Source organism: Hemitrygon akajei, chromosome 20, assembly GCF_048418815.1.
Source record: "Hemitrygon akajei chromosome 20, sHemAka1.3, whole genome shotgun sequence".
NCBI lineage: Eukaryota > Metazoa > Chordata > Chondrichthyes > Myliobatiformes > Dasyatidae > Hemitrygon > Hemitrygon akajei.
In genome coordinates, this window is record NC_133143.1 from 54,473,393 (window position 1) to 54,490,249 (window position 16,857).

Here is a 16,857-nt window from a genome sequence, read left to right on the forward strand (position 1 = left end):
TGGAATTCTACGTAGATCTGCCTTAGGGACTCTAGCTCCGGGGTTTACTTTAGAAGCCTTCCCCATGAGTGGTATAGCCAGCGGAGATTAAAGGTCAGACTTTTCCTTCTCCTAAATGTAATAGCTGTTCTTATAAACTAATGCTCAACCTAAAGTACATTTTGTTTTTAGAAATAAACCACACCACTGCAAGGGGAGACAGTAGGTGGAAGAAGTGGTTATCCAAGACGAGGGAATGTTTAATTAATCAGTCGTAGTTTTCCTTTTTTAGATACCACAACTCAAAATAAGGATTACAAGTAAATTCTAAAGTTGAAAGCAAATACATCATATTAAATACATTGCGAAATTGTGGTAAATTGGAAAATCTCAAATTGTGCAGTTTGGAGCCTTCTCTGCTTTCAAATTCATTGAGAAAACCATGATAAAATGATTAGGCCTAGTAGAGTTTGGGGAACAGAATTAACTAGAAATTCAAATAAGAAATTTTTGTTTCCACCAATATACAATCATTCATATCTTCAAAACTCCATTTTTCCTTTTATAGATTCACTGATGATTAAGGCAGGAAAAACTTTAAAATTTTGAATAGCAATAGAGCAGATCTAACTTATACGGGTTGGATGTTAGTCAAAAGAGTTTTGCATTATGTCATAGATTCAGTTGTACTTTGTGAAGAGTCACGAGTTTAGAATGGAAAAGTCCAAACTAAGCTAAGCAACAAACTCCTTCAACACCATCTCCCCACACATGATCAGCATTTTTGTCTGAATTTCACTGACTTGACCCATCTACCTGGAATTGCTGTCCCTGATTTCCCCATTTTCCAGTTCTCGGTTATCTTATCAGACTGAGACACGCTGAATTCCAGGAACTCGGTGTGAATGGCAGACCTGCTGAAAACTGAGTAAATTCAACCCCTGAAAGCAATTATATACGGTAAAAGTCTAGTTCTAGCTTTACCATCTGCAACAACTGAGGATAAGTTAATATATATTTCTTTAAACAGTACTTGCACTGAGATACTAGAAAGATTACCTCTGTTTTAATAGCTATTAAATTTATTTGAATTTTAATTTAGTTATGTTGACTGACTACATCACAGTCTGGTATGGAAACACCAATACCCTTGAATGGAAAATCCTACAAAAGTAGTGAATACTGACCAGTCCATCATGGGTAAAGTGCTCTTAAACATTGAGCACATCTACATGGAATGCTGTTGCAGGAAAGCAGCATCCACCATCAGTGACTCCCACCACACATAATGTACATACTCTTTTCTCATTTCTACCATCAGGAAAAAGGTAGCACAGCCTCAGAACTCACACCTCCAGGTTCAGAAACAGCTACTACCCCTTAACAAAAGGGAATAACTTCACTTGCTCCATCATTGAAATGTTCCCACAACCAATGAACTCACTTTCAAGCAATCTTCATCTCATGTTCTTGATATTTACTGTGTATTTATTTATTACTATTTCTTCTTTTTGTATTTACACAGTTGACTGTCTTCTGCACTCTCGCTGAACACCCTGTTAGGTGGTCTTTCATTGATTCTGTTATGGTTATTATTCTATAGATTTATAAACCACAAGACTAAAAGATATAGGAGCAGAATTAGGTCATTTGGCACATCAAGTGTGTTCCACCACTTCATCATAGCTGATCCAATTTTCCTCGCAACTCCAATCTCCTGCCTTCTCCCCATATCCCTTCATACCCTGATCAATCAAGAATCTATCCACCTCTGCCTTAAATATACATAATGTCTTGGCCTCCACAGATGCCTGTGGTGAAGAATTCCAGACATGTACCATACTCTGGCTAAAGAAATTCCACCTCATTGCCTTTCTAAAAGGATGCCCCTCTATTCTGGTCTTAGACTCTACCACCACAGGGAACCTCCTTTCTATATCCACTTTATTAAGGCCATACACCATTTGATAGATTTCAATGAGGTCACCCCTCATTCTTACCAGTTCTGGTGAATACAGGCCCAGAGTCAAAGGCTCTTCATGTGTCAAGCCCTTCAATCCTGGAATCATTTTCGTGAACCTCCTTTGAACCCTCTCCAGTTTCAACACATCCTTTCTAAGATAATGAGCCCAAACCTGCTCACAACACTCTAAGTGAGCCCTCAGCCCTCAACAGTGCTTTATAAAGTCTCAACATTATATCCTTGCTTTTATATACTAGTCCTCTAAAAGAATGCCAACATTGCATTTGCCTTCCTCAACAGACTTCACTCACAAATTAACCTTTAGGGAATCCTGCACAAGGACTCCTCAGTCCCTTTGCACCTCAATTTTTTGTATTTTCTCTCCATTTAGAAAATAGTCTATCCCTTCATTTTTTTTCTACTAAAGAGCATGACTTGAGTATGTCCACAAAAAATGAATCTCAGGGTTGTATATGAACTTTCATAATAAAATTTACATTAAACTTTGAATTTACTTTGAAAACCACTTAAACTGTAAGAATTATATTTTCAAAAAGAGGGACTCTTCCCCCCCCCCCCAATTTGTACCACTAAAATGCTCAAGGAAATCAATGGAGAACCCAGTGGTAGAACAATTGTGAAAGACCTGGTGTTTGAAATCTGTCAGTAAGTCTAGGATTCCTGCATTTAACAGTACATGGGTCTGGTTGCTAAAACAGAATCCACTGTCAATTCCATTTGGGACAGTAAGCATCAGTCAATAATACCTAGACCAGTCATGCAACTGAAGTCACTAGAATCTGGAGAAAAATAAAAACAAATTGCTGGAGGAACCCACCGGATCAAGCAGCAAATCAAACATGACAAAAGTCTGGAGATGCAGAAATCCAAAGCAACACACACAAAATGCCTGAGGAAATTAGGTCAGGAAGCATCTATGTAAATGAATGACAGGTCGATATTTCAGGCTGAGGCCCTTCTTCAGGACTGGAAGAGGGAAGAATGCCAGAATCACAGAGGGGAAGCTGTGAGCAAGGGTTTCATTGAACTCATGTTCAGCAGCACACGTGAAGGCAAAGGGATGGTTGACATTTTGCTTCAGGACTGGTGCAGAGTATAAACACTAAACACTGACCATCTTGTTGCTTCCACAGATGTTGCCTGATCCATTAGTGCCTCCAGTAATACCTAGTCCAGTGTTTTGAAGCTTTTCCTACAAGGAGAAGCCCGCAAGCCTCTGCTTGCTGACCTTGAGTATATATCCTTGTATGTAACAAAAGATGCTATAATATTAAAATGTGGCTTTAAATTAGTACATCATGTGACAATGTAAGCAAATGCACAAACATGAAATCAATAATTTTATTATTTAATTTTAGCGATGCCCTTCTGGTCCAATAAGCTGCACCACCTAGCAACCCACCTATTTACAGGACAACTTATAATTATCAATTTATCCACTAACCAGCACATCTTTTGGACTGTGGGAGGAAACCAGAGCACATTGAGGAAACCCACGCAGTTCATGAGAAGGTACAAACACCTTACCAACAGTGCTGGAATCGAACTCTGAACTGCTTAACATCCTGAGCTGTATTAGTGTTGTGCTAACTTCTATACGACGATAGTTAGTAGTGAAAATTAAAGTGCAAATAGGAAATTCAAATACATATTTCATTAAAACAAACATCTTCCTGGAAAAAAATATATACACCAACTTTAATGTTTTCATTCCTTAACTGAAATGTCACACAAATCTCTGCTAGTTGTCAAAATGTAGAAAAGAAAAAATCCATTTACTCACTTTTTCCACATAGTATTTGGTTTGTCGGGTTCCTTTTCAATACGGCCCCATACAGCAAGGAATGCAAATGGCCAAGCTAGAAGCATCATGAAAGCAGCCAGCAGGAGACGAATTGGGAATAGTGTTACAGTCATAACAGCTATCTGTAGAATTTAAAATACAGAATGATGGAAGAGTATTACCGAGCTTTTACTTACATGCTGTATTATATATTAAATCTAAAACCAATTTTACCTACGTACTTTGTATGAAGACCTTGTGGGTGGGATTATAGCAGCACACACTTGTAACCACAGATGAGCAAAAATATCAATACTGCTTTGAAATCAGCCATTTTTTATTCTGGGTGCTACAGCTGCAACCTGATGCCAATATCTGCACAGGAAAAAGGTTGCAGAAGTTGCATCATTGCATCAAGCTTAGTGCAGATCTTGCAATTCTGATAGAACGTTCAAAAAAAGCAAAGAATTAGTGCCAAATCAAGTAGCTAGAAAAAGCATTGACGTTACTGCAGTACTGGGAGTGATTACTTTTATTCTCAATAAAATGTGTTAAATGGTCCAGTAATGCATCAGAAGACATACATTAATTTGTGCATTTTAAACGGTTCAAAGGAAGACATTTGAAGAATCCTGTCAGGCAAGTCAGCAGAAAAAAAAAACCATGAAAAGCTCTTTCAATTCTCTTTGGAAGCAAAATAAAGCAAACAGAATGAAATAAACAGATCTTGATAGCTGACTTTGCAGAAAACACAAATATTGATGTTTCAGAGACAAACCTGCAGGCTTGATTTTGAAGCACCTCATAAAAACATCCAGGCAGGCTATTCTGCAAATCTGAGTGTATTGTTTACCATTGCTTTATTCTTCAAATGCTGCTCCATTTTGTTTAATCTTTTTTGAGCCCAGCTTTGACATATCTATTCATGTTTTAAAGTATTTTACTAAGAATATTTCTACTTCAGTTCTTTATATTTAAACATCGCACGTAAATTAACCATAAGAATTACATTATCAAACTAGATGTAAAATAGTTTCACATTAAAATCTGTTCTCCTTAAGTAATTAAGGTTGACAATTGACTGTTCTTTTACATTGACAAGATTTTTAAAAAATACCTGGTCCTCTTTTGATTCAAATACACAATGTTGCACCAAACAGACTCTGAACTAGTGAGAGACTAAACTTGGTAACTTGATTTCAAGGCAGCCCGATCTGTAGAATTTATGAAAATAAAAACCCCTGCAAGATTATTATAGCACCTTTGCTGCAGCCTCATTATTTCTGGATTAATATATTGTCCAGTGGTGATGTGACTGTTAAACCTATAAACTGTTTCTCATCTTATTCTAATCCTGGATCATTCCAGACTTCTGACCTTAGGTTACATTTTAAATTAGGTCAAACAACTTTCAATTAGAACCATAGAACATTACAGCACAGAAACAGGCCTTTTGGCCCTTCTTGGCTGTGCCGAACCATTTTTCTGCCTAGTCCCACTGACCAGCACCTGGACCATATCCCTCCATACACCTCTCATCCATGTACCTGTCCAAGTTTTCCTTAAATGTTAAAAGTGAGCCTGCATTTACCACTTCATCTGACAGCTCATTCCACACTCCCACCCCTCTCTGTGTGAAGAAGCTCCCCAATGTTCCCTTTAAACTTTTCCCCCTTCACCCTTAACCCATGTCCTCTGGTTTTTTTCTCCCCAGCCTCAGTGGAAAAAGCCTGCTTGCATTCACTCTTATTTATACCCATCATAATTTTATATACCGCTATCAAATCTCCCCTCATTCTTCTATGCTCCAGGGAATAAAGTCCTAACCTATTCAACCTTTCTCTGTAACTCAGTTTCTCAAGTCCCGGCAACATCCTTGTAAACCTTCTCTGCACTCTTTCAACCTTATTAATATCCTTCCTGTAATTTGGTGACCAAAACTGCACACAATACTCCAATTTCAGCTCCACCAATGCCCTACACAACCTCACCATAACATTCCAACTCCTATACTCAATACTTTGATTTATAAAGGCCAGTTCTTCCTATTTTTAAAGGAGCAATCCACAGACAGAAATACAGTAGATTCTAGTCATTCGGGCATCGGTTAATTGTTGCAGCCGCTTTATTTGGAACAACTCCGGAAAAAACACAAAAACTAATCAAGAAAATAGCTATGATTTTGTTTCTCATTTTAACTTAAAAAAATTTCAGAACCTTGCTAAGACACCATGAAAAGATCTGACAGGAGCCGAAAAAATGATCCTACTGGACCAGATTGAAAGCCATCTGCCTAACACCACTTATTTATTGTTGGATTATGACACTACTTCACACAGGAAGGCAGCCCATTATGTACACTAAGTGCCTGCGCTGATTTTGTTCATTTACAGTTAATCAAAAGAACATGCCAGCTTACACTGGATGAATTACTCGTCAGTGATCATTAGGAACTAATACACTTTTATAATACTACAGTATTGGTAGTGTTCTAATTTATCTTGAAATTTCATTTAAATACAGAATTTGTTTCTCAGTTGAACAGCAATCTTTTTTTAAATACTTTAACTACGCAGTTTCATGAAAGTTCAGTTAATTGAGGCAGCCACTTAATTGGGCCCAAACATACTGGTCCCAATGTGTCCCAATTAACTGCAATTCCCTGTATCTAGTCCTAAATCTTGGTCCTCTTGCAAGCTTGTTTCTAATGATTAGTAATTCAAAACCCATTTATCTTTACTTGTTCTTGTTATGCTATTAAATGGTTTTAGTTTGGACTTTCAGCATTTCAGTGCCCCCAACCCTATTTGTACCAATATTCCCATACTCCAAATGATGCTCAAATTCTTGAGTACAGTCGGCTCTCCTTATCCGCGGGGGATTGGTTCTGGGACCCCCCGCAGATACAAAAAAAACGTGGATGCTCAAGTTCCTTATTTAACCTGTCTTAGTGTGGAGGTCTTCAGGCCCGGACCTTATTTAACCTGTCTCAGTACAGTGGACTTTAGGACCCAATGCAGCTCTGTATCTGCAGGTTTCTGTTCAGGAAAATAATCATGATCACAATTGAAAATAAAGTGGAAGTAATAAAGCGATCGGAAAGAGGTGAAACGTCATTGGTCATTGGAAAAGCGTTAAGCTACAGTCGGTCAACGATCGGAACAATTTTAATGGAGCATGTGAAAGGCCCTGCCCCGATGAAAGCTACATTACTCAGCAACACAGTGGTTTAACTATTGAAATACATACATTTCTTAAGTGTTTTATATGCATAGAAAGGTAAATATATACTATATAATTAGACAAACATTTGACTAACTGACGCTAAATAATACCGGGTGTACCTGTTCCGACTTAAAGACGGATTCAGGAATGGTACTCGTTCATAACCCGGGAACTGCTTGTACTTTAAAATCATCTCTAGATTACTTATAATACCTAATATAATATAAATGCGATGTAAATAGTTGTTATACTGTATTGTTTAAGGAATAATGACAAGAAAAAAAGTCTGTACATGCTTAAACAACAAGTGCTGGAGAACTTCCGGGTTTTCCCGATTCGCGGTTGGCTGAATCCGCGCATGCGGAACCTGCGGATAAGGCTATTAGAGTTCCATTAATTAAATTGAGAATATGCCATTACCCTCTGACTTGATACTCGTGCACACGTTAACAAGATCACTGGAATTCCCCTACTCAGCACCAACAGGACATTTTACTTCCTTGGGAATAAAGGTCATTGTTGTATGCAATGGATGAGGCTACCTTAAATAGCAGCAAATTCCAAATCAATACTCCTCTAGTACCCAAAGAAAAAGGTGGTACAAGACGTTACACTGTTAACAGACTACTAAGTACTGTTGCAGCTGAAGATCATGCCAAATTTGCTAGGATTTTTCAAGTAGCTGACCAAAGTCAATGCATGGCATGAAGGGAAAAAAAATGCCCAAACTACTAAATTCATTAATTTTGAAGTCTGATAGCTTTATTTATGCAGTAAACCAAAGTCATTGTACAAATAGTTTCACATCTTCCCATTATTAAACTAGCTCATTTTGCTACAATGGAGTCCATTGCTTTTTTTTTGCTTTCTACATGGTTCTATTTATTTATGCACATGGGCAATGGAAAAGACTTTCTGTTCTTTAAAACGACATAGCAGATGGGGTAGTTACTTTTCTTTAAACTACAAACTTAAGCATTTTAAAAAGAAAAAAGCTTTGACTTCTTGACAAAAGTTGAGCCGCTTTTTAAAATCTGAAATAAAATTACTCCTAAAATACAGCTCTAAAAAAAAGGGAGAAAAGTAAAAATAAAATTTTAAAGGTAAAAGGAAACATTAATGGCTTTGATCCACACTTCCTTGTGATCAAGAATAATTTATTTTCATTCTAGTTTGGAAGTTACTAATGAGGCCAATGAGTGAAACACTGCAACACATAAAAAGCTGGATAAATTCTGAGTCAGGCAACAACTGTGGAAGGAAATGGACAGTGGATATTTCAGGACAAGATCCTTCATTTGGACTGTTAAATAATTAAATAGAATTGTCAATTCTTCCATTTATTAAGTGAGAGTGCATTCAGGTTTCATTAAAGCAAGCTAACTATTAAACTACCCAAAATGCTGGTGGAACGCAGCAGGCCAGGCAGCATCTATAGGAAGAAGTACAGTCGACATTTCGGGCCAAGACCCTTCGTCAGGACAGTCCTGACAAAGGGTCTCGGCCTGAAACATCAACTGTACTTCTTCCTATAGATGCTGCCTGGCCTGCTGCATTTCACCAGCATTTTGTGTGTGTTGCTTGAATTTCCAGCATCTGCAGATTTCCTCATGTTAACTATTAAACTTATTACTAGTGCTCAATGAAGCTGAAAGATTGTTACATAAGGGTATAATCCCCCATCTCATGTCCTTCTGCTTCTAGCCTGTAGTTATGCTGACTTCAGAGTATTAATTGCGAAGAACAGCTTCTTATAACAATTCCTGCTTGAGAAATCTGTGATCAATCAATTCTAGAAATTCAATGCTTTGAATAAGTTGTTACTCATCTCATTACTTAATTGTTCCTTAATATTTTCAGACCTTCACGGACCATTAAACTACATCTTCTGTTTTGTGATGGCAGGTTTTTACAAACCTGACTAATAGAATTCTTACAATAATTTACTTGGCTAGATTTCTAACGGGGGGAAAAAAGATCTAAAATGTTAATTGTGTTTCTCTCCACAAATGCTGCCTGATCAGTTGACTAATTCCAGGGCTTTGTTTCTATTTCAACCGTCACAGTGCAAAGAATGTAACAGAGCTCACCATCTACCAAGATCAATGCTCAGTGGGGCCTCAAAAGACATGGGGCAGACACCAGTCGACTAAACAATACTGACATCAGCTCCACAAGAATGCTGAACATACTGAATCACGAACATAGGCAGAAGTTTAGTTACTGTATTTACAGTTAGATGCAGTTGTATTACTGTCAGACAGTGCCTGTATATTTTGATGCTGTTGTTCAATTATATTCAGTATTTTCCTCATCATTTCTCGAGCCTTCTTCCCTCCTTTTGATCCATCTCCATCCAGTTTTGCTTCCACCCCTCAATCTACTACCTTCAAGTCTCCCTCCCAGGCAACTGAGATTACCCTTTTTTTTAGTTCCTTTCTGCACCCTGTGGCACATTGGATGGCAACCTCATTGTTCCTTTAGCATTTTTGTCTCTTCGTTGCTCAATCCAGCACAGATAGAAAGCATGCAAGCTGCTGACCAGATTTGAAGCTGGGACCATTTGCCTTGATGTCTAGTGCTGATGCCACTACTCCACCGGCCAGCTAACTGAGACCACTTTAATTACTAGTCCTAAGCAGCAGCAACCCCCCTCCCCACCCCAAACCAACCACTTTCTAACTATTCTCCATCACAACCATTGAGGCAGTGTTACTAGCTGACATTCATTTTATGTTGCTCTTTAGGAGCTGGTGATTCCTTTCACATTGCCCACATGACTGTTATGCAACCCCTTTCTCATCTGAAGTGATTATCTTACCTTCCAAAAGACAGATCTGCTCCTTTAATATTTCTAATTGATTCCTTACACTCAGACGATTTCAATTTTTTTTAACAAAAAATTGCTTCTGAATTTTTCTTTCATTCAGCTTGTGCTGGCTCTATAATAGGAACAAACTCAATCTCTGATTTTGGTTTACTTTACAAAGCTTTTAAAGTGTATACCTATTTCATTTTTGAAAATCATTTCATCTCCTTCTACCATAGCTTTCTGCATTAATACTCTTCTTAATACTTCCAACTCTTTTTTGCAACTTTTCTTAAATCTTAGTTACAACAGTGACTAATCCTACCACTAGAAACAGCTGAACTCCAACAATGAACACCCTTAAACTGCTCAAAAACAGAACTCCCCAATTATTTTAGACTCCCCATATAACTTTGGTAAATTTCTTTTATAACTTCTTCAAGTTTCAGCCTTCCTTCCTAAAATTGTTATACAGAATTGAACAATTCTTGACCCGAGGTCTCACATGTCATTTATAGAGATTTAGTTCAACTAGATTGTTTTTATAATAGTGTTCTGTTATAAAGTTGGGTCGATGGAGCTGGTCAGCCTGGGAAGGCAGTCCATCCAACAGAGGGAAAACTCTGATTTCAAACCTCCGCTGCCTTGCGGCCATACCCACTCACGGGAAAGGCTTCAGGAGTAAACCCTGAGGACAAATCCAGAGCTGAAGACCCTGAGGCACTCCGACATTGTTTTCAACCTCACTCTGGCAACTCCTGCGACGTCACTGGTGCCAAGCTGTATCGGCCCTTGCCCTTCCCTTGGATGACATCGGTGGCATGGAGAGGGGAGACTTGCCGCTTGGGCAACTGCTGGTCTTCCATACAACCTGCACCCTGGAGAGGCTGAAGCAAGACTTTCCAGGCGCAGATCCATGGTCTTGCGAGACTAACGGATGCCATCCATCTGTTATAAACACTGGAATCTTATACATTTTAAACTGAACTAAATACAGCAGTAGCTGTAATTTTAGCAGTAACAGAAAATGCGAGTCAGTCTTTATCTGTAGAATGAGAAGCTGTTAAACGCATTTTAAAACCAAATATTAAAATCAAATTTTTTCCACTGAACACCAGCTTAAAATGGGACGAGACCAGCTGAAAATTTATTTGGCGTCATAAATGATTTATCACTGTGTTATTCAAAAAAGAACAGGAATAGCTTCAATGAGGTAATCAGATAACTAGCAAAAAAATGCCAACTTTCCAATGTAAACATTTGTGCCCTTGCTGACCTCTCAGAAGCATTTGGCACCCAGTTTATGTGATCCTTTCAGCTAAATCACCACAAGCTTGCCAATACGCTTGAAGGCTTGCGTTCCTCAATGACCCAGCAAATTAAGCTGGCTGGGGTCAGGGCTTTAGCTCTAGGTGGGTCACGCATGCCAAACAGGTCAAAGGGTAGATGCCTGACTAAGAGTGGTCCACTGGTCGCCCCAGGTTCAAGGGTTTCAGCTTAGGGCTAAGAACCCTGACTGGTAAAACAAAACTGTTACAGAAATAGCAATGAAGAATTCTTCTACATCTGAATGTGATGTATTCCTGAGTCTCCACCCAGGATTTGTATGACTGACAGCAGTGAAAACCAAGACGAGCTACTGACATGATGAAGGAAGCCCTGACCACCACCAGAGACGGCGGACCTTCAATGCTGCCCTACCCAGCAGTGGCATAATGGGCAGTAAGTTACGTGGTCATTGGAAAATCCTTTGCATTTAGATGTACAGTCAGCCTTCCTTATCCATGGATTCCGTATGCGCAGATTCAACCAACTGCGGATCGGGAAAACCCAGAAGTTCTCTCTCCAGCACTCGTTGCTTGAGCATGTACACGCTTTTTTTTTGTCATTATTCCCTAAACAATACAGTATAACAACTATTTACATAGCGTTTACATTGTATTAGGTATTATAAGTAATCTAGAAATGACTTAAAAGTACAGGTAGTCCCCGGGTTATGAATGAGCTCCATTCCTGAGTCCATCTTTAAGTCGGATTTGAAGTCGGAACAGGTACATCCGGTATTATTCAACATCAGTTAGTCAAATGTTTTTCATAGTATATAGTACATATTTTACCTTTCTATGCATATAAAACACTTAAGAAACATACGTATTTCAATAACTTAACCACTGCGTTGCTTAATAATAATTGTAGCTTTGATCGGGACAGGGCCTTTCACATTCTCCATTAAAATTGTTCCGATCATTGACCGACTGTAGCCTAACGCTTTTCCAATGACCGATGGTGTTTCACCTCTTTCCGATCGCTTTATTACTTCCACCTTATTTTCAATCGCGATCGTGATTTTCGTGAACAGAAACAATGCAAATTCAGAGCTGCGCCGCCAGGTCCTAATGTCCACATGTTAAATAAAGTCCAGGGTTCCGCTGGGTCCTAAAGTCCACCGCACTGATACATGTTAAATAAGGGACTTGAGCATCTGCGAATTTTGGTATCCGTGGGGGTCCTGGAACCAATCCCCCATGGATAAGGAGGGGCAACTGTACAAATAAACTTACAGAAGCAATCAAACAACTCCATGACAGAGGGAGAGACTGAAGGTGTAGAAATTTTGTCTCCTCCTCATTATATCTGGTCTCCAACAAAATTGCATTCTTACATGGTCACTCCTTTACAATTCATTGTGTCTCTGGTAATTTTTGATAAATCTTGAAATCACTTATGATCAGATTTAGGGCGGATGGACAACACTAAAAGATTACTTTAAAATAAAGGTGCCCTGAGAGTGTATTTGAGTTTCTGCTTGCTGGTGAACACACTTGGGCAGCAAATTCCAGAATATCAGAAAGAGCATCAGAAATATCAAAATATCTTGAACCAACCTGCCTGAAATTTAGCATGGCTATCAGCCTTCAAAGCATGTGCACACATGCCCCATCCCCAGATATAAATTATACTCCATTCATCACCAGCTGCAAATATGTACACTGATCCACCTTTACCTAGCATGTATACTCAATGTAGGCGCATCTAAAACCAGCTCAGTTTTCACAAAATTGCTAAGTACTTTAGGGATAAAAACTACAAATCAAGTCAAAAAAGCAAAGAACATTTGTTATTACGACTCTGCTGTCCAATAAAGCCTATGCAAATAAAATTTTCACTCAAGCCAACTAACAGCTAATGTAAAACATATCCAAGCAAAATCCTTGAAGTTAACAAACCAAACTTAGCTATGATATCAGGACCTCGGCTTTATGATTGTACCGTCATGTGATACAAACACACAATAAATGAATCCTAAAAATCTTTTATTACAAATTGAGAACTATGCAATGCAGTTCAGTCAAAACTACGCAAAATTGATCCAACAACAATGCAACATGCAAAGGTGAGAGAAATTCGCAAAGTTTTAAAGCAAAAAAATGAAACCAGTACAAAGACTGATTTTCTTAATGGGCCCATTATATTGTTAAACTCAGTTGATAAAGTCCTGCATGATAGACTACTCGAATGTGAGACTCAATAGACCCAAAATTGACAGTGATAGGAGGCAGAAATGATGGTGGAAGAATACCTTGTTACTGAAAATTGTGACCTGTGGTATACTGCAGGGAGCCTTAGTTCCAACACCACCAGGTTCAGTAACAGTTATACCTCTTCAACCATCAGGCTGCTGAACTAGCAAAGATAACTTCACTTACTTCAATACCGAACTGATTCCACAACATATGGACTCACTTTCAAGGACTTTACAATTCATGTTCTCAATATTATTTATTACTTTATTTGTGCAGTTTCCTGCCTTTTGCACATTGGTTGCTTGCCCAATTTTGTGTGTAATTTTTCCTTGATTCTACTGTGTTTCTTTTTATCTAAAGCAAATGCCCGCAGGAAAATGAATCACAGGCTAGTATATGGTGGCATGTACATACTTTGATAATAAATTTACTTTGGTTCTGGTAAACCTGTACTTGGATGCGAATTCAGGTGTTTGATTACTAAGTTTGCAGACAACATAAAAGTTGGTGTTGTGGATAACATTGTCCAAGGCAGGATATAGATCAGGTGGAAAGTTAAGTGTAGCAGAAGCATATAGAATTTAATCCCAACAGCATAGAGTGTTACATTGGGGCAGGATACTGACAGTGTTCTACCACTTACTAATGAATGTTCATGAACAGATTCTCAATTCTTAATTCCCTGCAATTTGCAACACAGAAAGATAGGGCGTTGAAGGCAATATATGGCATACTTGTCTTAACAGGACATTATGTCACAACTTCACAAAACACTGATGAAACCATACTTGGAAGTAATGTGTGCCATTCTGGTTGACACACGACAGGAACTATGTGGTTGAGCTGGAGAGCGTGCAGAAGACATTCCTTAGGATGTTGCCTGGATTGGAGGATTTAGTTATGAGGAAAGACAGGGCTTGTTTTCCCCAGCGTGCAGGGGATTGTGGGGTGACCTGAGGCATCCGTTGTTTAGTGCTGACCATAGATTGTGCATCCTAGCTGTCCAGATATGCATGCCAGGGCAGAGCAAGCTCCCACTCTCCACGCATCTGATGAACCTAAAGGAACGGCAAAGACCAATGCAGTTTGGCACCAGCAGCATCGCAGGAGTTGTCAGTCAGCATTGAACTCAACATCGGACTGCCTTAGGGACTCAAGCTCTGGATTTTACCCTCTGGATTTAGTCCCGCAGCTTTCCCAATGAATGGTTATAGCCACAAGGCAGTGGAGCTTTGAGATCAGAGTTTTCTTTATCCCAGATGAATTGTCATCCATGGCTGACGAGTCCCATCTGCCCGAAGTGAATGGTTTTAAGGCAACAGTTACTCGCCTTTGCCAAAGAGGGCAGAGGCGACCTGAGAGGCATATAAAATTACAAGAGGCACATGTTTAAAGTGATATGCAGGGATTTTGAAAGGGATTTGAGATGGAAGTTTTTAAATGTACATGGCTGATTCTAGAACTTGGTGCCAGATATGGTTAATGTGTTTAGGAAATATTTAGACATGCATTAAAAACAGACAAGGAATACAATACAAATCTAATGCGGACAAATGGAAAAAAATGTGCAGTCGATGGGCAAATATTAGTCAAAGCATATATTCAAGAAAATGTGGTGTCAACTAGTTCTTGTTATTCAATTAAAGCACAAATAGAAAATGTTTTAACTAAGAGACTTGTGTTATAAGATGCAGTGGATGTGTTATATCATCCTTAGCAGAGAAACTCACCCACTCACTACATGTCGAAAATCTGCATCACGGCAGAGTACTAGCTACTGTATATTCAAATAAAGCCACTTTGGCAAACAACTATAACAAGATCACAATAACATGTATATTTACTGTGACTATTTCCTTCTCTGTAAAATAAATTGTGAGCTAATAATGGAACCTTTTAGCCAGCCTGTGGTGTAGTGGCATCAGCACCCCAGACTTTGAGGTAAGTGGCCCCAGATTTAAATCCAGCTGGCCCCTTGCACACTTTATATCCATGCTGGGTTGAGCATTCAGCTAGAAACTTGGCCTCGTAAATAAAACCTACTAATGCTAAAGAAACAGCAAGGTTGCTGCTCAGTGTGCCACAAGGCACAGAAAGGAACAGCAGCAACAGCAATGGAACTTCTTAGCAACATTAGAACTTCCATCATCCAACAATTATTAATTTGGTCAAAACTACACAATGTGCAAGTATTTCCTGCAAAAGAGATTTCTGTGGTGTACACTTCACAATACTAGATGTTGAGATACTGATAAGATAATAATTTCTGTGCCCTTCATAGACAAAGTTTCACTCAAACATCAAATTATTTCAGTGAAGTTCAAACTCAGTGTAACCGGAAAGGTCCATGAAATGATAGCAATGGCAAGTGTTGACTGCTTCCAAGCCAGCGTCAACACAATGAATTTACTGTGGAGAGTACTGGTGTTCTTCACCATTGGTGTCTTCCTGGCTCTTGTGTTAAGAGTACTGCTGATCCAGAGGAACATCACCCTGTTCTCTAAAGCTTTTGTTACAATCTTCTCTTTGGACTGGTGGGTGCTAAGTTGTTACGACACTTCTGTAGTTAAGGATAGGGAAGTGGGGAGACCTGGCACTCCTATACAGTAATGTGATAGACTTTCCTAAATTGGGGGAAAATTAGAGGTGCAAAGGGACTTTGGAAACCTTGTGCAGCATTTTCTAAAGGTTAACTTGCAAGTCGAGTCCATAGTAAGAAAGACAAATGCAGTGTTAGCATTCATTTCGAGAGGACTAGAATATAACTGCAAGAATGTAAAGCTGAGACTTTACAAGACATTGGTCAGACCACACTTGGGAATATTGAGAGCAGTTCTGAGCCCATTATCTAAGAAAAGATTTTCTTGAAGAGGGTCCAGAAGAGAATCACGAAAATGATTCCAGGAATGAAAGGATTAGCATGTGAGGAGCGTTTGATGATTCAAGGCCTGTACTCAATCAAGTTTAGAAGAATGGGGGGGGGGGGGGGGGGGAAAGAGAGAGATCTCATTGAGGCCTATCAAATATTGAAAGGTCTGGTTAGAGTGATTATAAGGAGGATGTTGATAGGTTCTTGATCAGTCAGGGTGTCAAAGGTTACAGGGAGAAGTCAGGAGAATGGGATGAAAGGGATAATAAATCAGCCATGATACGAGGGGTGATTGATAAGTTCATGGCCTAAGGTAGAAGGAGATGAGTTGTACAGCTCTTGTTACATGCATGTGCAGTTCAACTCTTCGAGTGATTATGCAGAGAGTTTGAAGTTAATAACTTTTGTGGTATTTCTGTTTCAGATTGCAAGGGGGATGGGACCCGGAGCGATAGAGCAGTGAAAGTGCATGGAGTAAAGCCAGATCTAACATATAGAGAGGCTTCGAGGAAAGAGCAGCAGAATAAAGGGTATAAAGGTAGTAAAGTAGAAGGGCTAAAGTGTGTGTACTTCAATGCAAGAAGTATCAGGAACAAAGGTGATGAACTGAGAGCTTGGATACATACATGGAATTACGATGTAGTGGCCATTACGGAGACTTGGCTGGCACCAGGGCAGGAATGG

The 16,857-nt window shown here is 39.1% G+C and overlaps 1 protein-coding gene across 1 annotated transcript in view; it reads right to left on the reverse strand.

Annotated features, from left to right (window-relative positions):
• LOC140713804 (lysophosphatidylcholine acyltransferase 1-like) overlaps window positions 1–16,857 on the reverse strand; it is a 115,526-nt gene that overhangs the window by 87,455 nt on the left and 11,214 nt on the right. Inside the window, exon 2 of the mRNA XM_073024354.1 lies at window positions 3,747–3,889. Coding sequence (XP_072880455.1) covers window positions 3,747–3,889 — 143 coding nt within the window. The remainder of the gene's footprint in view (window positions 1–3,746; window positions 3,890–16,857) is intronic.